Source organism: Lucilia cuprina, chromosome 4, assembly GCF_022045245.1.
Source record: "Lucilia cuprina isolate Lc7/37 chromosome 4, ASM2204524v1, whole genome shotgun sequence".
Lineage (NCBI taxonomy): Eukaryota > Metazoa > Arthropoda > Insecta > Diptera > Calliphoridae > Lucilia > Lucilia cuprina.
This window is the reverse complement of record NC_060952.1, coordinates 69,447,987-69,473,676: the sequence shown is the minus strand read 5'-3', so window position 1 is coordinate 69,473,676 and position 25,690 is coordinate 69,447,987. Positions and strand designations below refer to the sequence as shown.

General features: G+C 25.1%; 1 protein-coding gene across 5 annotated transcripts in view; it reads left to right on the top strand.

Moving 5' to 3' along the window:
* Positions 1-25,690, top strand: part of LOC111690468 (protein eva-1-like) — a 73,250-nt gene that overhangs the window by 9,847 nt on the left and 37,713 nt on the right. For all 5 annotated transcript variants that reach the window (XM_046950032.1, XM_046950033.1, XM_046950031.1 and 2 more), the window contains one exon: positions 19,738-20,449. In XM_046950032.1, the coding sequence (XP_046805988.1) occupies positions 20,296-20,449 (154 nt within the window). In that variant the 5' untranslated portion in view covers positions 19,738-20,295. The remainder of the gene's footprint in view (positions 1-19,737; positions 20,450-25,690) is intronic.

Genomic DNA, 25,690 nt, shown 5'->3' with positions numbered 1-25,690 from the left:
ATTATATATATATATATATATATATATATATATATATATATATTATATATATATATATATATATATATAAATATATAAAAAATATGGTATAAAGTACATATAAATATTTATGTTTTCCCAGATGAATACTGATGTTTACCAATGTACGAGTGAGTACCATAGAATTTTGTATGTTGTTTTCAAAATTTTTGAATTGGTTTATTTGCAAATAATATTTAGCTCGAAGGAATTAAACTTTTACTCTGCATAAATAGAATTACTCTTAGCAGTAAATACATAAATACAAATATTAATATAAACACATTCAATAGTATTCATCTAAAGAATTGATTTAATGAAATTAATAAAAAATTCAAGGAGAGTTTTTAATTAAATCAATTTGTTTATAAATTATTAAAACAATGCCTACAATAAGACCCATAACCATCCAAACAAATATTGTAAATACATACATATTTAGCTTATTATTTTATAAGGAAAATAAGTTATATAAAATGTATACCTATGTAGGAGCAAAAAAATCCCAATATGGAATGATTGAATAAAATAAGAAGTGTGCCATGCATACGGTGATCAGACGTTCTGTATTATACAGAACATTATTGTGTTGTAGAGCCCTGTTCTGTATAAATTATACTTTGCTAAAAAAACGTGAAAATGTTCAGTATTTTATTTAGTGTTCTTTATTTGTTCAGTATTTCGTTATTTTTCAGTTTTACATAAAAACGCATAAGAAATACAAAATTATTAAAAAATTCTGTCACTAATGTAGGTAATACAGTTTTTTTCAACTATAAATATTTAGTATTGGCTTTCTATTTGTACATTATCAATTAATAAGTTTTTATTTTTCTAACACAGAAAAAATAAATACTTAACTGGAATAAATTTTGTAAAGCAAGCAAAACATGTCAAAATATTCAAATAGAATTAACAATATTATAGTGTAAAATAAAAACTAAAAATAAAATTGAAATATTTTATATTATGACCCTATTATGGTTTACAACTAAACTCAGTTGATTTGAAATTGAAACAACTTATATTTAAAACCAACTTATCTTTAAAATCAGCCTTTTTGGTTTTATGAATAACAACTAATTTCAGTTGTAATTATATTGATGTTGCTAACCAAAGAACATAAAGAAATTGGGGCTTGTCAGTTGGTACGTAAAGGAGTTGTCATTCGGTACCTAACTCTAAGTACGTATTGGTAGAATTTTTGTATTAGTATTGGAGCTTTAACCACTTTCACCACACTTTCCAAACATACATACTTACATAAAATTGTACATAAAAATTTTAGGAAAAATAAATAACATTCAAATTTCTACATTCGCAGATTTTTTAATTTATTTTGCCCACATCTAATCAGTAAACATTTAATAAATATATTTTTCGGACTTAATATCTCTTTCTTTTGCAAAAAATAAGTTTATTTTAAATAATTTTTTTCATTTTCAATACCAAAATATACAACTTTGTTTTGTCAATTTTAATTTCAATAAACAAAAATTAATTGTCAAAAAAATTAAAAAAATATTTTTTTAGTTTGTGAAAAATAAAAATATTTCGGATTGTTAAATGCGATAAAACTGTATAAAAAATTAAAAAAATATTTATGTGTTTATGAAAAAACGTCGTTCAAGTCCTATTACCCCGGTATTTTCGCGAAAAAGTTTTGAAATAATTGAGTTGTCACAAGTTTGTTGAATTTACATATAACTCGTCTGTGAAGAGAAGGAAATGTTATTGTTGTAAAACAATGTTATTATTATTCTTTGTTGCCAACCTATAAAGAATTTTTTTTAAATTAAGTGAAAATTTTATGAAATTGTGTTTTTCGTAAACGTCAAATTTATTGAGCATCTTTCTATTGTAAATTCGTTAGAAATTCATTGATTATAGAAATTTAAAAATAATTTACTTAGAACTGATTTTGAAAGGTTGTGAGAAACCTTAACTTTTCAAATCACTCAAAAGTTCACCTTACTTTTATGACCACTTTTAGGCATCGTGCGTGGAATTGCAGTTATCCACAAAAAACTGATTTTTTTAAATAGTTTTCAAGCACTTTTTATTGAGAACTTTGTTTTACTTTCCTGAACTGGAAAAATATATTTTTTTATTATTAACATTTCACTTTTATTGTTGTTGAAATTTAAAAACAGAGTTTCAATTTTTGGTATTGAAAATTTAAACAAATTTAAATTTTTCTTATTAAACACTGTGTGTTTAAGCACATATTTAGGTACTTTTTCACTAACACATGTTTAGAGCTAGGTACTGCTGTTAAAGAGTCGGACTACTAGTTATACTTTGTTCTTAAATATTAACTAATATCTTAACTTTTGTCAACGAAAGCAGTTGATAATATTTATTTTAAAATTTCTTATGTGAACAATCAATATATGTTTAAACCCAACTCTAAAACCTAACTCTAAATCTGTATTAGTAATAACAATGTATATGTATTTGAGCATTTAAAATTTTCACGAGAGTTTTTTTAAAATTCATATAATTTTATTTGTTTGAATTTCAATAATAAATATAACTGCTCATATCGTAGTACATATGTATATACATTTTTTACTTTTTAGTATTTAAAATATTGTTAAATATTTTTTTAAAAAGAAAATACTATAAATAAATTAATTTATGAAAAAATACTATCCATTAGATACAAATATTAATTTGCCCCACTTTTATATATACAGCCTAAAATTATTAACCAATATGAATACAGATTGTGTGACGTCAAAGTTCCTATATGCGCAGAAAGTTTTAATTATGTTTGCCTGAAGACGTTATCTTTAGTTTATCATTCTGGGGCGAAACTGAAGCGGTTGTCAAACAAAAATTTTTATTCTCTTAATACAGACGAGCTCTGAGAGAATAAAACACACTTGAAAGAACTAAACGCACTCACAAAACATAATACATATTATTTTTGCTATACTTTTAATCTAATAATAATCCCGAAAATAATGTATATTTTACAAACGGAAAAAAATATTTTTTATACTTAAACATTTCATTTTAATCCAAACTGAAAAAAGTTTTAAATTTTCGTATTGAAAATTAAAAAAGTATTTTACATACTTTTTTTCATTTTCCATTAGTGCAGCAAACAAAAAGAAAAAGACGTGTTTATAATATGTTTCAAGATAAAATATCTCTTAAAAAAATTAACTAATATTTTTATTCACTAAAATATAAAATCCCATTAATTACATAAAATAATAACTTCCAAAATACATTCTACATTCTCACCAGTCTTTGATAGGAGACTTAGGTCCTTGACAATCTGTTTCTCCTATATGCTACTATAAGACTCTGTTTATGAAATAAAATTCTATCACAACAAAAATTAAATGTTAATAGTAAAGACAGTAAAGATGTTTTTTTTGTGTTCTACATTTTGCTGAAAAAATATGGTCACCGTAGCCATGCGTGGAGTTTTAGTAATATAAAAAATTTGATAATTTTGTTAAAGAAATTAAACTTGAACTATTTGTAAAATAAGTCATATTTAAATGGCATATTTTTACATACGTTGAAGGATTTAATGTTCAAAAAAGCTTAAGTTCTATGGTGTTTTTCAATTATCCAAAAAAATTAGAAATTACAAATGTTAAAAAAACAAGTATGAATTTTTAGTCGGATATTGCCGACCATATGATACCCTACACCAGTCAGTATGTTAAAATTGTGGATTTTTTTAAATAAAGTATTTAATTTGTTTTATTGTGTAATATTCTTACTTATTGTTGACAAAAAAAAGAGATTTTCTACAAGAAGGCTCATAAGGGAGAAGGGGTAAATATGGGCATATCCTTATAAATTTTGGTAGATAAATTTACGTCTACTTCAAAGTCATTTTTGTAGATTTTAATCGTTTTATTAGTAATTATAAGTTAATTTTGACCTTCAAGTCATTTTCTGAAGGGGAGTTTGTATGGGGGCTAGGGTCAAATGAGGCCCGATCACTATAAAAACTAGTATTATCATTTATTGTTCTAAAAAACTAATTTTTGCTGACATTATAAAACATTATGAGTCTAAAGGCCCGATTCGGGGGTTACGGTTGTATGGGGCCTAGGAGAAATAATGGAGTGATTTCAAGCATTTTCAACCAAAAGCGTTCGTCCTTGAACCAAAAAAAGAGTATGTGCCAAATTTCATCAAATTATCTTGAAAACTGTAGCGTGCGCACACGGTTTACATGGACACACAGACAGACGGACGGACGGACCGACGGACATAGCTAAATCGACTCAGAAAGTGATCCTGAGGCGATTGGTATACTTTAAGGTGGGTCTAGGACCAATATCTTTGGGTGTTGTAAACTTCAGCACAAACGCATAATACCCTAACCATTATAGTGGATTAGGGTATAATTATGAAAAAATAGTAGGTCTTGGCCAATCATATGATTAACAACACCAGTTATGAATATTTAGTAAGATTTATTTTTTTTTTAATAAATTAAGAAAAACTAATTTTCTGAAAGGCTAGGGACGAATATGGACAAATAAATCCATCCACCAAATAGAGATCCATTTGGTGGATGGATTTATTTGTAGTAACAGTTTGCGTTCCATAGAATTACTGTGCATAAATAATAATAAATGGTGACACTTTTTTAGAAGTTCTAAAAAATGGTTACATACAATTCGACATAGACAAATTTAGTACAGTTATCTTACTCAAAGGAGGCCTAGTTATATTTACGGATTCGATGTATATACTTCCTTTAAAACTAACAGAATATACGTACATATGTATGCATACTTTATATGATTGAATATGGAATGACAACCTATATAATATCTTAACGTTGTACTTAAAAGGTTAAGCACAAATTTGTGGACGATCATTTTGAGGTTTTATGGATTTATTACATACGACAAAATTCATTTAATGTAAATTAAATCCAATTTAATGTAAATTAAATCCCAAAATACGAATTAAACCGTTTTAGTGAAATTACTAGCACAAATATTAATGATACGCCAATTTCCAAAGGATTATCATACCAACATTCATACATATGTACATATTTAATTTAGTGTCTTCTTCAATGTTTAAAAATACTTGTAAGGTAACTTTTTACCTAATAGTATTTCAAAGCTTTTAAATAAAACAAACTTTTTTTGTATTATTTGAAACTTTCACAAAACAATTTTTCTACCTATAGGAGTGTTGTGGGTGAATGCTGTTAAAAGCAATAAGTAGCTGACAATTTGGTAAAAAAACAACTAAGTACTATTAGGTTATTAAATAATTAATTAGCGAAAAGTGTTTAACAAAGTTTTTCCTCAAACTAAGGCCAAATTGTTATGAGTTTGAAGAGTTTATTAGAAATTAGTTTGTTGTCAATTTTCTATTAATATTTAACAATTAAACAAGGACTTCGAATGGTGACATATTAATCGGCTTATATTCTTAGAACATAAGAAAATATTATAGTTACAGCTAACATACATACGTATATATATATGTTGATTTTTTATTTGTATATGTTCTTATAATTTCACATACTATTATTATGAAGAAAGAATATAATATATATTATACTTAGATACATATATACAAAGTAAAAAATTTAAAAAAACTATGTAAGAAAAATTGAATGTCATAGATGAAGAAACATTTAAAATATTGTTACAAATAATAAATTTATATTTATGTTTACAAGAGATTACAGAAATTACCAAAAATTTTCCAAATAGCTTCTATAGACAATACTTACTTATGACTACATATACACGTTCTATACTAAAAGTGAATTTATTATTTTATTTTCTTCTTTTTTTTGCTTTCTTGTTTTTCTTAAATACGGTTTTGTTATTATTGTTCTTATAATCGATCTGCTTTATTTCTATGTTAATATTCTTATCATTATAAAAGAAAATATATACGAACAAAAATCCAAAAGATTTTTTAACACTGATACTTTGATTCACGGAGTTATCCATTCAAATATTTTTTTTAACTTAATTAGTATATTGAAATTGGGAGAACCTTTTCGAATTTCATTTTTCATGCCAATTTATTAATTATAAACCCTGAGGAAATTATGGGTTTTCAATTACCATTTTTTTTTTTAGTAATTGTATATTTATTCTTCCAATCTTCCATATTTTTGCAAAAATTTGGAATATGCTACCAAGTATTATACCATTGCTTTAACCACTGCTCCAAACAACTGCCTAAAGTTGTAGCAGTAGGATTGTTTTGTTTTATAATCATACGTTTTTAAAACTTTTGCTACTTATAAAAAAGTAAATCTCTAAATATAGCAGAAAAATAAAAATACTTATGTAATAATATTTTCACCACATTTGTGTTTTTGTACAAAAATAAATATGTAATACGAAAATTACCGACTTTATTATCTATCAACTTCTATGTTTAACTTTGTAATTTTTGTAGAATTTGTATTATTTAATGTATTGCTCTTACACAAGAATCAAATAATCACTGAAATTAAAGAAATGATCCTAACTTAGAAGCCGACAGATGATCTAGACTAAAATAACTTTTTAAAGCAACCTTAGAAAATTAAGGCCGTAAAATTTGGATGTTTTAAATATACTTATTACTAAAAATATAGTTATATTGTGTTATACAATGTACAATCAACTACCACTACACTTCAGCTTTACTACCACATACTTATATCATTCGTACTATATTAAATATTGTACATTGAAGTGTTAAGTATTTACAAGTTTATATATTGGTTGGTTTTCGGTTTACTTAAACTCGTACACACATCTTTGCACATAAACCTAAGCAAAATGACATTCTAACAAGCATACACTCAGAGAAAAAATCTTAACATGATTACATTAATTTAAAAAAAAAAATAATAATAATAAATACCAATTAAACAACCATATTAAACTTAATACATGATTCAAATGACTATCGTAATTTTGTCTCGATGATTTATATTATTTTTGTTTTATTATGAGTTTTCTTGCAATAATGTTAGAAATATTGCCGTGACCATGTGCAATTATTCTAACAGATTACATAACCATTATTTCTACGTGTATGTAATCTGTAAAAGAAGTATCTTTATATGTATAAATTTGTTGTGGTTTTATGTTTGTATGTATTTTTATAATATTAAGGGGGTGTTAAATGAGCCTTTGAATGTCTTGTGACCACAATAAATGTTTCAAATAATTCGGATTTTGTTTTAAGAGGATTAGAGTGTTCTGTATGTTAAATTGACAAAGAATATGAATGTTTTATTGCTAGCTGTGTCAGTGTCAATGATTCAAATATTGTTTTTTGATTGTATATTTTGTAAGAGATTATCGTTTGTGGGTTTTTAGAACGAAAACTAGCAGCAACAATAAAAAATAAACATATAAATAATACATATACGTATAACTAACACGTTCATACATACATATGTATGTATATATGTATGTATGTATGTATGTATGTATGTATGTATGTATGTATGTATGTATGTATGTGTATGTATGCATGTGTATAAACTAACATACATGTCTTAAATATTCGGTTACTTTTTATTACAAATCCTCTTGAGATTCTTTCTTAACAGACACATTGTTTCCATTAACTTTTTTATTCAAAGAAGATTGAAATTGTATTGAAAATAACAAAAAATAAGTAAGCGAAACAAATGATTCTTATTTGTTGTTAAAAATTACTCGTAATATTATTTCATCAACTCTTTACACATTTCAGCAGGTACTTCCACGTTTGGGTTTATATTTTGTTGTTGTTGTTCTTCTTCGTCTTGTTATTGTTGCTTCCTGCCACTTTTCTTTTCATAAGTATCAGGAGCAAGAAAACCAATTTCCTTAATTTCCCCAGCGTTTTAAATAAATGTTCTGACTGTTGACTTTGAAAATATTACTTGCATTTTAAACTAATGGATGCATTCAACCCTGTTTCCATACTTGCAAATACTAATTCTTACAAACAACGAGTGTTTTTCATACAAACTCAAATTGCTCTACATTATTTTTCTTTATTTTCGAGTTCTCTTTTTCTTGCCACCCAATCATGAGAATGAACTTTTTGCTTGGGTCAGTTGCAATACTACTCTAAGAATAAGAAACACAATGTGTGCCAAAGATGAAAAAAATAAACAGTTGAAGAGAATTAAGAAAAAAGTAGGATTCATCAAGGAAACTAATTTGTAATACTAAGACAATGATAAACTTTTGAATGATGCAATTCAATTCACAGTAGAGAAAGTGTGAGTCTAACAATTGAAAATAATAAAAAAAAAACAAGAAACAAGAAAGTAACAAATTTGATTCAAGACGAATTTTTATTAAAAATAAGATATCAAAACATATTTCAAGCGATCTGTTTGATAACTCTTCCTTTTGTGTTATAAAATCAGGATAATATTTTTTCATAAATCTAAAATTCTCTAATTTTATTCAAAATTTCCTAAATAATATCTGTTATATTGATGACTGATGATCACAGCATTGAAGCTGTCTGTGTTGAAGCATGTCATTCTGTAATTTATCAAACTATGAAATCTGAGCAATCTTTGTTGAATTATACGGAATGGTGTACAAATTTTTCTAAAAGTCCTTAACATTTGGTAGTAAATCTGATGCCATGTTATCCATTTTAAATTACATATGAAATTGTATGTTTAAATTAAAATTATTTTGGATGATATAATAATTTTGTATCAAAAAATTAATTTCTAAATTATTCATTATAATAATTATTTGATGGTCAAAAAAATTGAATTATGTAGCGTTGACATTTTATCATCGATTATAATTTATTAATCCTAAATATACATACATATATAGCAGAAGTCTCAAACGGAACGACAATCTTATGTATACCCTTATTTCTATGGTATATACATATGTACATACTACATACATAAAAAAACGAATATAAAAAAATGCTAGAGAAATGTACATTTTTGTTCAAAAGATTTGTTTTCCAATTCATTGTCTAATCAGTTGGATTTGTGATTTCCAAATTCATTTGTTTTTTATTTTCCTTTTTCTTAAATTTTTTTCATTGTCTTGATGTGTGTAATTTTCTTACTTCTTTATGGAGATTTGATTAAATAATAATTGAAATAAATTGAAACGACTGTTTGTTTATTAAGCCTTATACTACACTGAAAATAGAAGAAAGTAAAATTTAAATTACTCCATCATAATCGGCTTTATATATTTTATTGGTTGTTTTATTTTCTACAAGTCTTATTAAATTTAAATAAATTGTACAAATTTAAATAAATCTTATATACATATTCTAATTTTTAAATAAAAAACATCTGATGTATGGTAATTAATTACGAGTAATGAAATTTACAGAATTATAAATGGAAAATTAGCTTATGTTCACATGTTTGTAAATTTGATAAAATAACTATGTAGAAGTAAGCTAAAATGATAAATACGGATATTGTAAATCCAATTACTCCATTATATATCATACATTTAACATAATAAATCATAAAAAGGGTGATTATAAATGAATGTGTTGTTTTGGAAAAGCCACAAGTCTTTTAATTTTGAAAGAAATTAATGTTTAAAAAATGTGTTTTTAAGAACATAAAAAAATGCGAAATATGGATATTTTTTTGTTATTGATTATATTAGGCTATCATGTTTCAATATTAAATAATTATTAAGCTTTCTATGGAAATTTTGTTTTATAAACCATTTATAAAATAAAAATTTTGTTGTGAATAAGGGGTTAAGATCATAAGTAGGAAAAATATTTAGTTGAAAATACCAACATAAATCTTTTATATTATTTAATACAACTTGAAATTATTAATTTCATATACTACTACACATTGTATCTGTATGATTATCATTAATTTGTTAGAGTGCACGTTTTGCTGACTAAAGAAAATCTCATAAATTTAACACAAATAGTTTTCCAACATCCATCCATAGGCAGACATGTCAAATAATAATGATAAATGTGTATTAGAGTGTGAGTGGAAGAGTGTGTTTGGTAAAAGTGGTTCCATAGATAAGCCGGAGTACTGTACGACGCATCTCATATACGTAACACATATACATACTTATAGTAAATACAGAATACATGTTATGTACTAGTTAGTAGAAATGTGTATGTTTAGAAAATATTAGACCATAAAGACAAAAAAACAATGCAAACTCTATTATTGCGTGCATATTTAAACAAATAAATTAACTTATAGTTTGTCTGTTGACTGTATATTAGGCATACATACATAACTATTTACACATATACATACATACAAAGCAATAAGCATACAAGTACATGAGTATTAAGAAAAGGAATATTTAAGTAAAAAATCCTACTCTGACACGATTTATTCATTTGACAAAGTGTTGTTTGTAGTGGGAACAAATTTTGTTAAACATAGTTTTTTTTCTTTGTCTTTTTTAAGTAATTTTTGTTTTGCTTTGTTTGCACAATACAACATTAATGGTTAATGGTTGGATACTCATCCCACACTCATACGTTCATTCATACATGAATATTTTATGTTCACAGGACAACTGCCACCCTCTGGTCTCTGTTTAAGTATCGCATTCCAGTTCTTCTCTTTAGTTCGTTTATTTAGGGCCTGTCATTACTTTAAATAGTTTAGATTTTGTTGTTGGTTTTGGTTCATTCTAATATAAATTTCATTTGTTATTTATATACACACAGACGGACAGACTAGCCTGTATTAAGTTCAACTGTAAAAAAGGAGAAAAATAAATTTAGTTCCTTTATGTACTGACTCGGCGCTTTTATTTCCATGAAAATTATACGTCTCCAATGTTTAAATTCACAATACTCAAAAAAGATACAAAAATAAAAATAAATAAAAGCATGTCTTATATAGTACCTGACTCATTCATACCCTACATTAGCAATAATTTTTCGGAAAAAAATGTCTTTAAAGATTTTAAACACTTTAAACATTTATGACGAAATATATTCAAATCCAGAATATAAAAATCGGCTGATATTTTATTAATGTCAACAAAATTTACAAGATGCTCTATAATTGAATTTCGACAGTTTCGTTATTTCCTATTCTATTCAGGAATTTCTAGAGGATGTGAACTATGTGAAATTATAAACCGACTCAAAAGGAGATTGGTATATCATAAGATTGAAGTTGCACATTATTTTTGGTTGCTATAAACGTAAACATAAACGCCTAATACTCTTCTTACTATTGTAGGTGTAGGGTATAATAAAATAGAAATAATAAGAGAGTGAGAATTTTTAATATCCTTCAGCTTGTTTGTATTTTTTGCGTGTCTCCTTAATAAAAATAACTCACTATTAAATTTTATGGTAATATAAATAATAATAAATAAAACAAAACTGAAAGAAACAAACACAACTGAAATGAAAAGAAAACATGAATGATTAAAGAAGGTCTGAGAAGAAAGGAAGGAAAAGGAAGAAAAAGGAAATAACTCTCATCATAGTTAAATAAATTTGATGATTTCAACAGTATATAAATTACATTTGTTCGTTCGTTCATTCATTTGAAATCGTTTATGTGTTTATAATGAATGATCTCATCTTAAATAATTCAGATGTTTGTAATATTGTTTGTCCATCAATGTCAGAGAATTCTTATATTTAAATCATTTATTTTTAATTAAAATCCTACCAAAAAAATCCATAACGTTCTATTATTTAAGTAACAAATCACATTGTTGCTTTTAGCAAGAAAATATATTAAAAGAATAAACGTGTTAGGTGGTGGTGTGCGTATGCCTTTCTTTACAGATGGAGGCAATAAGATAGCATAGTTCAGATAAAAACTGCAACTCTTTTTTTCTATTAACTTCTAAAATTTGTTTCAATTTAAATTTCTTAATACCAGTTGGTCATCCAACATTTTTACACAATTTGGAAATGCTTGTCTGTCAACCAAATGATGGCCAAAATAATTTAATTTACCTTTTTCATTGTTGGTTGGTTCAATAAGTAATTAACTGTGTAAATTATATTGATTAAAATTTGTAAAATATAAAATAAATATATCAATATACTAGTTTGTGTATTGAAACCGAAATAATATTTTTTTATAAATACAAGCGTTTCTCTTTAATTTAAGTTCTTACTGGAAATGTTACTTATACGAAATTAATATATATTTACTGCCTTATTCATAAACATTTATTTATAAAGCAAATTTGCAAACCGAATTTCTTGATAAATGTTTATATATAAGAGCCATAAAATATATTTTAAACAAAATTGTAAAGCCCTTATTATAAACATTTATCAAGGGTTTATACAACATATTGTTTAATAAACCTCTATATTTTATGAATGTGGCAGTGAATATTTAATGATAATTCTTATTAAATATTTGTTTTTGTGCTATTTTTGCGCACACAATAACTTGCAACTTTTAATGTCTTAAATATGTATGTATTTGTTTGCTTTCTTTTTCGTTTGTGTCGGTTGGTGAACGTTCCAAAGAGGATTGTCTTGTCTTTTTTTAGTTGAGTTGAATAATATCGGCAATTAAGTTTCATAGCTCTATGGCTGTTAGATCTTTCATGAACATAAATACTTTCATTAATTTATATGTATTTGCTAGATTGTAAGAATGTATAATATATGTATATGTGTGTATATATAACAATATTTGTGTCGATGTGGTATGGTAGAATGAAAAGGCAGCATAAGTATAAAGTCATGCTGTGGTCTCTGTGTGATTTAACATTCTTTTGTCTTTACTTTTTTACTTTCTTCGTTTTTTGTTTTATTATTTCAGTTCTGTTTTTTTTCTGTTTCGTTCATTCTATCGTTTACTATATTTTATTTTTTATAACTGCTATGTTTGTGTACTTATTAATATGTGAAATGCTTCTGGGTCTATTTATAAAAAGCCCCATAAGATTTTCTTAAAATTCGTAAATACATTCATGTCCATACAAGCGTATACGTAGCGGTTAATTGAAATTGCCTGTTTGTGGGCCTAATAGTATTTTTTTCAACGTAATTTAGACCTATTTTTTTATTTAGTCTTTGTCGAACTTTTAACAAAACTATTCGAGTCATGTATGTCACATTCCACATTATGTGTTCTATGGCGGCAAAGAGGCCATATTGAAGGCTTACTAAAAACTTCCACTTCACACTTGACTTTTTCACATTCACTTAAGCTTACAAAAAATATACATATATGTACATATACATATGTACATGTGAGTACGTATGTGTATTTATTACATTTTGCAGTATGTTTTTATATTACTTTTTGTGTTTTTCATTACAAGGACAAAAGCTTAAACAAACAAACAAACAAAAAATAAAAAGAAATAACAAAAGTTTCTCCAGTTTCATAAATTATTGAATTTTTTCTTTTTTATATATTTTACTTAAAAGTTTACTTTGTATCTTACTTGGTTGTTTTTTGACGCTGTTGTTGCTATTTTGGTTTTGGGGGGTTTCCTGGTAAAATATAAAATGAAAAATATTACTCACAGTTTTAATGATAAATGCATGTTGATAAATCTTGACCGAATACTTCATTCCTTCGGATCTTATTTTATTCCCCAGATCCATCATTGCTGTAATATATTAACAGGAATTTGTTTCATGGTCGTCAACTTTTCAAGGACATTTATAGAAATGCGACTTTTCTTCTAATAAGTATTAAAAACAAAATTTAACTATTTTAAAGAAAAATGACATAAATAATAAATGCTTAATATATAAAAAGTTTCAAAAGTTTGTGGTTATATAAATTTGTGTGTTTATTATCATTTGAGTATTAAAGACTAAACTTATTTATTCGTTTTTAAATACTTTTAGCCACATGTTCTAATTTAGAAATTCATTTCAATAGATATTTATATGTATATTTTGTTAAATAATGATTTATATTAAATTAAAACCAACTAAAACTTAAGAAATTTTTAATAATTTGCTAGGAATTTCAAATATTAAAAGTTTGTTCCAAAAAGATTTATTTTAAACCTTTTTCCATAATAGAACTTTAATGCAAAATGAAAAGAAGAATGTAAATAAAATACATTGTTAGTATTTTATTTACATTCTTCAAGTTATACTTGACTTCTCAAATTAAAATCAAAAATATTACAATGTAAGGTTTGTGGATTTTGATTTGAATAAAACTTGCTCATTACAACATTAATATTTTGGGCCAATAAAATCAAGTTTGAAGTGGGATATGATTTAACATGGTCCGATGTCCACCATACTTTTCAATTTAATCTCCGGGTGCATAAAACTTGTGGGACTCTTGTGATTTCAACGGATAGACATATTTCTGTTTAAATATCTAATAAGTACCTAAAAATTTAGTTAAGTGGGTCTGAGAAAAAATGGAACTGCGAACATTGAAAGTTTCATACATTTCTCGATTTTTCAAATAATACAATTGTCTTTGTTTTAAAGTAACATCTAACGAACTTTAATCCTGTTTTGAGTTTTTGCCATATTCATGGTTGTGTTATTTTTAAGGACATATGCATTTAATCAAATAATAGTAAAACGAAAATTGAAACACAGAATGAGAAAAGAATATTTTCTATATTATATATATAAAAAAATTATATTTTTTTTTCCTTTTGTTAAAAGCAGCATTTTCAGGATAAATTTTGCAATATTTGACTTACAATATATGTACAACAAAAACATTAAATAGTGGACCACAATGTAACGAAGGAACTAACCAACCAACCAACGAACGATTTTTTTTTTCAAAAGAGGATTAAGCTGGGGTATTAGTTTGTCAAAAGTGTTAAACTAAACTGAACTAAAGTAAAAAGGAAAACAAGTTATTAAACTAAATATAACGACATAAAAATAAAAGTTACAAAAAAAAAAAAAAAAAAAAAAAAAAAAAAACAGAATATTCTCTTGTTAGTCCCGTAGTATTATTAATTTTGGTTTTCCGTTTCTTAAACATTTACTCCATGTTCGATGTCCCACACCCCTATAGTAGGAGAATACGTTTGTACTGATTTTTGTATTTCATAACTATCCCAGCAAAAAATACTGCTTGTCTGGAACTTACTGGTGCGCATTAAAAGAACATGAAGTTTGTTTGAGAAGAACCACTTAGAAGCAACAAGTTTTGAATCCAAAAAGCGTTTATTTAATAGCAACTAGTTACACTTATATCATGTATTTTATTTCTTATTACATCTAGGCTTCATTAATGCTCCTAAATAAGGCATTATTGAATGTATTCTGTTTATATGTTACTAAACCCCTTTTAATAATGCTTTTTCAGCGCGGCTCCTCTGTGATTTCTTTATGTGCTATGGGGAACATTGCATAGCCCTCACCCTAATATATTTCCAAAATTTATAACAAAATACAATACGTATCTTTTGTTTTACACACAGAAAAACTACCGATAATAGTTTATTTTCAATTAACATTTTATCTCTTTTTTTAATTTTTGCTTAAACAAATTTTTATTTGTCTTAATTATCTAGTTGTTTAAAACCTAAGTCTACAATTTGGGTTAATTTTTTAATTGATTTAATTAATTTTTTAATTAATTGAAAAAATTATCTGACCTACTTTTCTATTTTATTTTTTTAATTTTTGTGCTAATAATATTTATAATTCTTAAATAGTCAATATATTTTAGGCATATAATATTCAAGTTTCTTGACAATTTATAAAACACTTCATATTCAATAGTGACAATAAAGTGATGTTTCTTGTAAATGCTGAACGTATTGTTAAAGGTCAAATATTCCTTTAACGTTGCACGTAGGGTTGCCAGCCTGGCTGGACTTGGCTGGATTGTCCAGCTTTTTTGATGCTTGTCCAGTTTCAAGCTAAAATTTAATTTGTCCAGCTAAATAAAAAATTTTTAGTACACTGCATAATTATACTCTACACCACTTTAGTGGGGAGGGTATAATTATGCAGTTACGACATTCAAATAATGTCGTAATAAATATTAGGTCTGTTCGCATACTCGATAATTTGTAACAATTTGCACCAATTGTCATTGGATTCCGTTCGCGTACTTTCGTAAACTTTATGAATATGTAAACAAACCAAAGAAATCAAAAATTTGGTAAATTTTAAATTTTTTGAAAGAAATATATAAATTAATAACACACGAATATTAAAAAATTATTTGTAATTATATTTATTTTAAATTTATTTATCATAAATTAGTATTTAAAAGAGTTTATTTGTCATGAAAAATCATAACAAATATTGTCAATTTAGCGTTTTTAAAACAATTTACTTTAGATTTTGTGTAAATTTTTATTTTAATAATATGTTTGTATCATGAAGTTTTAAAACAATAACATATTTTTAATGATAATACATGTTTTGTTAACTTTAAATATCATTTATTTATAGGAAAAATCAAAGTTACAATTATTTGTTTTTTAGTATTTTGTTAGCGATTGAGATTTCAACAAAAGGGCATTACCAATCTTTGTTTATAAACAAAAAATTGGAATTCGCGTATTTTTTTGGATATTTTTTGATTGAGAGAAAATTAAAAATTACTCTCTATCATTAAGTTACTGTATATTTCTTACAGGAAAGTACCTATTATTGGAAGGACCTATTATTGCGAGCGATAGACAATTTCTTTACGTACAGCTTACGTACATATGAGTTTAAAAATTTAAAACTTCAAAAATGGAGCTTTTTCACATCTTTTGCTCTAAAAAGTAAGTTAACGAAGTAATCTGGGAAAACTAAAAATATATTCATACTCTGTGGACTATAAAAAAACGGAATTGGTATATGAGAACCCCTGCATTTTTTTTGGTGAATCACTGTGAAACTATTTACACAAAACCAAAATTAGCATTTTCTCAGTATTTTTTTATGTCCAGCTTTTTTTGTTTTGTCCAGCTTTTTAAAGCCCAATGTCCAGCTTTTTGCGAATCGGAATCTGGCAACCCTAGTTGTGTGTAATCGATTAATAATTTGATTGTGATTATTCTTAATTGATTTGCAAAAAATCAAAACAAAACAGTTTAATTTATTTGATTATTTTATTTAATTTAATTTGAAATAAGTGTTCTGTATAATTCGTTATTTGAAATAAAATATATATTTTTGTTTTGTTTTTTTACAAATTTGGTAATATATAATAATCATTTTGGTTATAGGCGCAAAACTTGATTGATACAATTATTTTGATAATTGAATCTCATTTTCAGTTTTTTCTGTGTAGTTAGGTATTATTTCTCTGTGTACACGTTTTTACTCTTCAAAACAATTAAATTTTTACGTCAGCACTGCACGCTTAAAGATCAAATCAATAACTAATCTCTTTGTAAATGATCTTGAAAACAGGCTTTGCTTCGCGGAAGCAAAAGTATGTAAAAATTAATACAGTCGTCTACCATATTTCCATGAACGTGCAAGGCACTACTATAAGGCAGATTCCATTTTTAATAAGATTTATTTCTTCTTGAATTATACCAAGAGGTGTTCTCAATATTTCTTACTTCATAAGAAACTTCTAAATAAAAAAACCAACAACAGTAATTATATAATATATTTTCTTACGACTTTTTACTGAGATGTTGGCTGCATTCCGCAGGTTTTAATATATATGGAAAATTTATAGATCTGTACTCTGATTGCGGTGATAGTGTAAAGTATATATATATATATATATATATATATATATATTATATATATATATATATATATATATATATATATATTATTATATATATATATAAACAGTGACGTTATTTATATATTATTATATATATATATATATATATATATATATATATATATATATATTATATATATATATATTATATATATATATATATATATATATATATATATATATATATATATATATATATATTATATATATATATATATATATATATATATATATATATATATATATATATATATATATATATATATATATATATATATATATATATTATATATATAAAAACAGTGACGTTATTTATCTCCTACTTTTTAGCTACTACTGTAAATTTAAAATTTCAAAATAATAAATAAAACTAAGGAAAATAATTTCTGGGAATTTCCGCACAAATTCCCGTGTAAAACACTAGTACATATGTATAAAACTAATTTTATGTCCGTCTATTATTTGTTAATAGTTTTTGTATCTTTTGTGCTAAAGTCTTATTAAGAAGATTGTCATATATTCAATATATATAAATATATATTTAATTTTTTCTTTAAAAAAGTTTTATATTTCTATTCCGCCTACATTCAAAAAATTCTTCATCAGGTGTAGAATAAATACTCCCAAGAATTTTACGAGTATCCCCCAGGTAATTGTACATCTCTGTATTTGTCTGTCATCAACTTCTGTTACATATATAAGGCATACAGACTGGCTCATCACTTTTTCACAAACTTGTGAATAGAATTTCAAATAGTAGTATAAATTCATTATTTAACTTAAATATACACGTAATACAGGCATCTAAGATTTCACTGGAATTTCTGATAGAATAGAAAAGCCAAAGAAAAAACAAAGAACTTTGTTACTTAAATTCTTCAAATATTTACAAAAAAGTTTTATCTTTTTTAATTTCAACGCGTTGGCCAATAAAATTGTTTGGATTAAATTTCAAGAAGCGAAAAAGCAAAAATAAAATAATAGAAATTATCCAAAAATTTTTAGGGAAGTCACATGACAACGATTATGAATTTTTTATGACACGGAAACAAATGAACTTTTTTCTGTTGTGGTTTCAGATAAATTTCATGTTTTTTCTGTAGCTTTTTATTCAGTATTCAATGAAAAATTATGCATATATTTTGAAAAATAAATTAAAACAAAAATTCCTTATTTTTAGCTAACAAACATACTGTAACTTCCAGTTTAATGGAAACTTTATTCAAGCAATTTTACGATATTTAATATTACAAATAGTTATTAAGTTTAACCATCACTTTATTAAACATTACAAAAACTTTTTTAAAACACGAAATATAAATTTAAAACATTTTATTATTGTATAATTTACCTGAGGAAATCACGTTGGATTTTCATGTAGTTTTTTACTTTTAATGTTCTGTCTGATTGTAACTTATTAGAGTTAAAAAAATGAACAAAAAGGTTCAAGCGGTAAATCATTTTAAACAAAATATTTTAAGGTAATATTTTTTGTTGACCAATAGAAATCCGGGGTTAAAAACGGTTAATAATTGAGACATATAATAATCGAAACTGATTGTCATGTCTAATTAAATACACCACCACCGAACTAAAACATAAATACTGGTATTAAAAGTTTTTTATTATCATTTTATTTATAAACACATTTTAAATAAGAGTACAAAAATATTTATGCAAATTATCTAAAATCATAAATTTTATTAAAAATTAATAATATTTGCATACTCAACCACAGATACCCACAACAACGACTAAAAAACAGAAAAAGGAAGTTTAAATATATGTATAAACGAACACATTAGTATATACACATTCACACAAACAAAGAATTGATTACTATGGTCAATTAATTATGAACAAATATTTTAATTAGTAGCGTTTAAAACTTTTTAATTGAAAAGTAATAACAATAATAATATGTACAAGTATGTACTGCGTTTTTGTTGTTATTGTTATTGCTCTTGTAGTTTTTGCTGTTACAATACCATTTTTAAACGAATTTAATATTTAGCTTTAATTAAAATTCAAACATTCACATAACACAACTTTTGCATTCATTTACTCACTTCTCCTTTCTCCTTCAGACTTAAATGCAAAACGTATGCAATGTAAAATTGTTTTATAAATATTATTACAATTAAAAAAATAAATGCAGTACAAAAAAAAGAAACATTTACACAACAACAACAGAAACTGTATAATGTGAATGAGAAATGAAATAATAATGTATACAGGAGAAAATAGAATAAAAACAACAACAATTCCCACTACAACAACAACAATATTAACGGTTGCAAAAAGTTGCAACTAAAATAAAAGCTACAAAAATTAAAAAGCATAAAAAATAAATAAAAGCTACTTCAACAACAATAACTACAACAAAAACAGCAACAAACTCAAAAGTACACAATAACAACTGCAACTACTACTACCAAAAGAAATCAAAACAATAAACAACAACAGAATATCAGCAACAACAAAAAACATCACAACGTCAACATCAGCAGCATCATTGTGAAAGAGAAAAGTAAAACCAACGACAACAATAGTACGAACAGTTTACAGTATATTTTGGTGTTGCTGTTAATGTTGTTGGTTTCGTCTACGAAAACAACAATAACAACAAGAATTGCGAGTGCAATATGGCGACAAAGTATCATCCCGGAAAGACAGTCCAACACTTGCTGCATCACAACTGGCATCATATGCTCTCCGTTTGGCTAACATTTTGGATATTTTTTATTTGCACACTGAATCCTGTCTTACCAGAAGTTATTTACCGTGTGGATCCTTTGGGTAAATATTTTACTTGAATTTATTTTATGTATTTTTTATCCCCCCTTTTCGTGCTTGCTCATTGTCTTTTCTTTTAATTTATTTTTTAAAATAGCCAGGGATGGGACTAATATATGTTTATATAAAAAAAAAACAAATAAGAATTAGAAGAAGGACATATATGTGCTTTTACTACACGCAGAGAAAAACATGGTTCGGCATGGTTAGGAAAACTATTCTATGTTTTTTGTAACAATAATTTGTTGTCATAACCAAACAATTGATATTTTTATTGATCTTCATAAATATTTTAGTTACTGAAAACATTTTATGTTTATGACAATTATAAATTTGAGAATGGTTCTCTGAAAAATAATTACTTTTTACAACAAATAAATAATGATAATTATGTAAACATATTATATTCCTAAGAATCATTTAAACTATCAAATAATCATTAAATGGTAGGATTTTACACGCTTATGCATTTAATGTTTAAGATATAAGTAAAATACGTTTACTATTAAAAATATTTTGGTATCGCCATTTTTATATCAGTTGTATGGTTTATACGTACTAGATCGGATTAAATAAATTGTTAATCAAATGCATTGTTAAAATAATTGTGAAAAATAAATACTATCGAAAAATATCAAATGCATTGTTAAAATAATTGTGAAAAATAAATACTATCGAAAAATATAATATTAATAATAAATTAATAATTAAAAAAAATTATATTGTGTTTATATTGGCTTGAAGGTGTGGATATATATTTTTTATGGGAATATCAGTGCGTGGAAGTTTTGTGTTTGTTTAAAAGAAAATTAACAAATAATTACATTTTACATAATATGGTTACTTGAAACAATAATATTATTACTGGAAGCCATTATATGATTACATGAAACCATAATGTGGTTGCTTGAAACTACAATATGATACTACAACATCACATTATCACTATATTATGATGAAATATTCGAACTATATTTAATTATAATATGATAGGTTATTATACTAATAATGATCATAATATGTTTTAAATTTAACCATAATTCTTACCATAATATGTTGCTCTTAGATTATGGTTGGAAGGAACTGAAGTTCAACAACATAATAACAACAACCTTTTTTGAACAATTTTTAAATTAAATTAAATTTGTACAAGTAGCTTTATATTTTTCTCTATTTTAAATAATTATATCAAAATAACATGAATATAATGAAAGTTTTTGAGCCAAGACGCTTACTGTGTTACTACAATAAGCTCTTCATTATACCCTATACCACTATAGTAGGGAGGGTATTATACGTTTGTGCTGATGTTAGTAACACACAAAAATATTGATCCAATGCCCACCTTAAAGTATACGAATCGATTCAGAATCATTTTTTGAGTCGATTAAACCTTGTGCGCAAGTTACAGGCCGCAATTTTCAAGATAATTTGATGAAATTGAAAATGGTTGAAATCGGTCCATTATTTCACCTAGCCCCATACAACAGTACCTCCCGATTTGGGCTTTTTATGCCATAATTACGTCATAATTAGTATTATATGGTCGGCCATGCCCGACTATACTTTCCTACTTGTTTTTTAAGAGATTTTAAAATCAGTCTATTCAAAATTTATGAAAAAGGTATCCCAGCTAATATTTTTTGAAATTTTTGAACACATTCGAGACATTTATGACTCTTCTGCACAATTAAATGATCATGTATGCGCTCATTTTCTAATCATAAATGATCATTTGTCGGGAGAAAATTGTACCCTACCCTCGACTCTTCTAAATGAGTCATGTATGATCCCCACTTCTGATCAATTAAGTATGACTCATTTTCATTTGAGTCATTAATGAGCCAAATAACTGGTCTTTTTCGAATTATTTCCGAATCATATTATAGTAATTTTTGAGTCTTTTCTGAGTAATTTTTATGTTTGTTACAGACAAATACAATACAACAGTAAAATTTTTTTGATCTTCTGACTGCGTAAAATTGAACTACAAACTAAATTTATAAACGATCATATTTCAAACACCTGGATGACCTATTCATAAATGGTATACATTTTGTTATTGTTTTTTCAAATAAATCAGATTTGAAACATTAATCGGAATTATTTAGACTTAGTTTAGTGATTAGTCGCCCAACTATCTTCCGTAGAAGATCATTAAACACATAAACTTATTATAATTAAAGCAAAATGTTTTGCTAAATCTTAAAAACGAGTCTTTTCTTAACCCCATTTCTAATCAGTTTCGATTTATTTTTGAATTGTTTTTTAAATATTTTAAAGTGTAAGTGATGCTATTTCAATTTTAAATCTTCCAACTGCTTGAAATATGACCACAAAATAAGTTTTTAAAACCATCATATTTTAAACACCAGGATGATCAATTCATGATTGCTATTTTATAATTGTTTTTCAAATATTCAGTTTTCAATAATATATCGGGATCATTTTCGAGTCATTTTTTAAGCGCTCAACTTATTAATCACTTTTATGTCATCAAAAGGAGTCAAAAAGGACTCATTTTACTGATTAATCATCCAACAATTTTCCAAATGCTAGGTGGGATTGTCTTTGACAAAGTTTCTTTTGTTGTGATTTTTTTCTAGTTACAATAAATTATTATTTTTTGCTGATACTGCCAGTTGCAAAATAATCAACTGTCAGTTGATATATTTTATATTTATTTATATTTTATATAAATGTTAAAATATTTTTAGTATGATATTTATAAAAATGCATATTTTACTGCTCAAACAATTATCTAAAGTTGTAGCAGTATCATTTGTTTTATAATCAAACGTTTTTAAAACTATTGCTACTTATAGAAAAGTAAATCTTAAAATATAGCAGATTTAATACGACAGTAGTAGTAGTAGATATAGTTTTTAATAAAATATAAACTACAAATGGAGTAGTAGTTTAAAATAGAAATCTTTGTTACTAGCTGATCGTTCCTTTGCTACCAAATTATTGAGGTGCAATAGAATAAAATAAAAAACTTTGGCAGCAAAAAATAAACTAACAAATAACATATCCAAACGGGAAAAAATATTCAGTATAGAGTCCTTACTAAAGGCATTATTCTATAGACACAGGAAAATAAAAAGTTTATGAATTGTTTTAAAAAATTTAAGAATACCGACCGTATGCCAAAAAAATCAGTAATATTTTTGAAAATCAAATTATTTTTAGACAAGAAAATTTTATTATGATAAAAACATTTTTGATAAGTATTAATACTTGGTATTGTAGTCTAAAAATGCCTTAAATGAATTTACATATAAAAAAATGTTTTTATACAGTATCAAATTACATATTTCATTGCAACTTTAAAGTTTTCAATGTTATTCTTTAATTTGTCAAAGGGATAATATATTTTGTAAAATGTTACAACCATTAGTTAAAAAACATCATTATTTTTATTTCATTTCTATTCATAGAATTGAACTATTTACTTTTCTTGTAGTAAAAACTAACATTAATCTAAAAACCTAAGATTATCCTATTCATATTGAAGTAAATGGAATTGTTGCCTAAAACTCAATTCATTACCACTTAAGTATATTTATTGTATTTTTCGAACATTTTTTTTTTTTGAAAAATAACTACATTTTAATAAAATAGATTTGAAATAAAAATTAGATTGTAAAATTGTACCCAAGTATACTAAGAATTTAAGTCTGAGCTTTATATAGAGATTTTATTGTTTGTTGTAGCCCTTTTCAACAAAAACATGACCAGACAACATCAATTATATTTGTCCTCGACTAACAAATATCAACAATTATAATGACCTCAAAAGTATAACCCTTTTTATTATGGAAAAGTATTGGAATGGCATTTTCTACACACATACAATAAAGAGGAAGAACTAAATACGTAAGTGACATGGGTTGGGCTTAAATAAAAATTTTGACATTTTTTTAAAGAAAAAATCACGGAATTTAATGTATAAAATTTTTGTCGGTTTTGAATGTAAACTTTAAATATGCAATTTTGCTTTATATATATATATATATATATATATATATATATATATAATATATATATATATATATATATATATATATAATATATATATATATATATTATATATATATATATATATATATATGTAGTATGTATGTTACTAATCTAACTTTGAGTTATGTATTAGATATTTCCCTAGTAATGTGATAATCAAGAAAATAATTTGAAGCTCAACATTACTAGGCACTACTCTCCTATGAGCCCTCTTGTGAAAAATCCCTTGTTTGTCAACAATGAGTAAAAATATTTTGGAATTAATTTAAAAAACGAATTAAATGCATTATTATTTTAAAAATAATTTTTTTCGTTTATTTGTTTATCAAATGTTGCTAACAACTAACCTTATCTGTTCTTGTACTTTGGGCAATAGGACTACTTTAATTGGTAGCACGCTTTTTAATATTTTTCTAGTAAATTAATATTTTTTAATACTCATGTAATTATCGTTTATTAAAACGCAGAAATTGGGTTTACAAATTCTATTTTAAAAGGGTATTTTATATTTGTTTTTGGTACAAATAAATATAAAATAACTTCTATGTTTAAACATTTTAGTCAATATATCTTAAAGTTAAACGATAACTAGACATTGTGAAGATGGACGTAAATATATTTGTCTTCCCCTTAAAATTTTTATATTGAAGGACTCATCTCCTTTTCGAAATGACAGGTTCAATTATTTCAAAATAGATAAATTTTTTCAGTGTGAAACAGCATGATTACAATTGTAACTGTTATCGATAAACTATATAAAATGCGATAAAAGGCGTAACCAATTAATTGTGAAGACTTTTTTAAAATTTGGTATATATAGTAATATCTATGACCTAAACTCAAATTTTACATCGCTCTTTCCTCACTTCATGCAAAGTTTTTCATTTTCTGACAGTTTATTTTAATTTGGTGATCTCAGGAAAATCAACTTTTTTGTGTAATATGATTTATACCACATCTTTTCAATACAAATTTAAAAATTTCAACATTGTGATTAAAATTTAAATATTCCACTAATTATTACAATAACGTATCTTAAACTTCGTATTAATAAAATTTGATATCAAATAATTATAAATATTATAATTTGTTTATTTATCACAATATACAAACATATGCATATGTATATGTATGTATGTAGAGATATAAAAAATTCAAAATTGTTTTTATTAGTATTATTATAACATAATTTTAAACTTTTTCTATTAAAAAGTGAGAAAG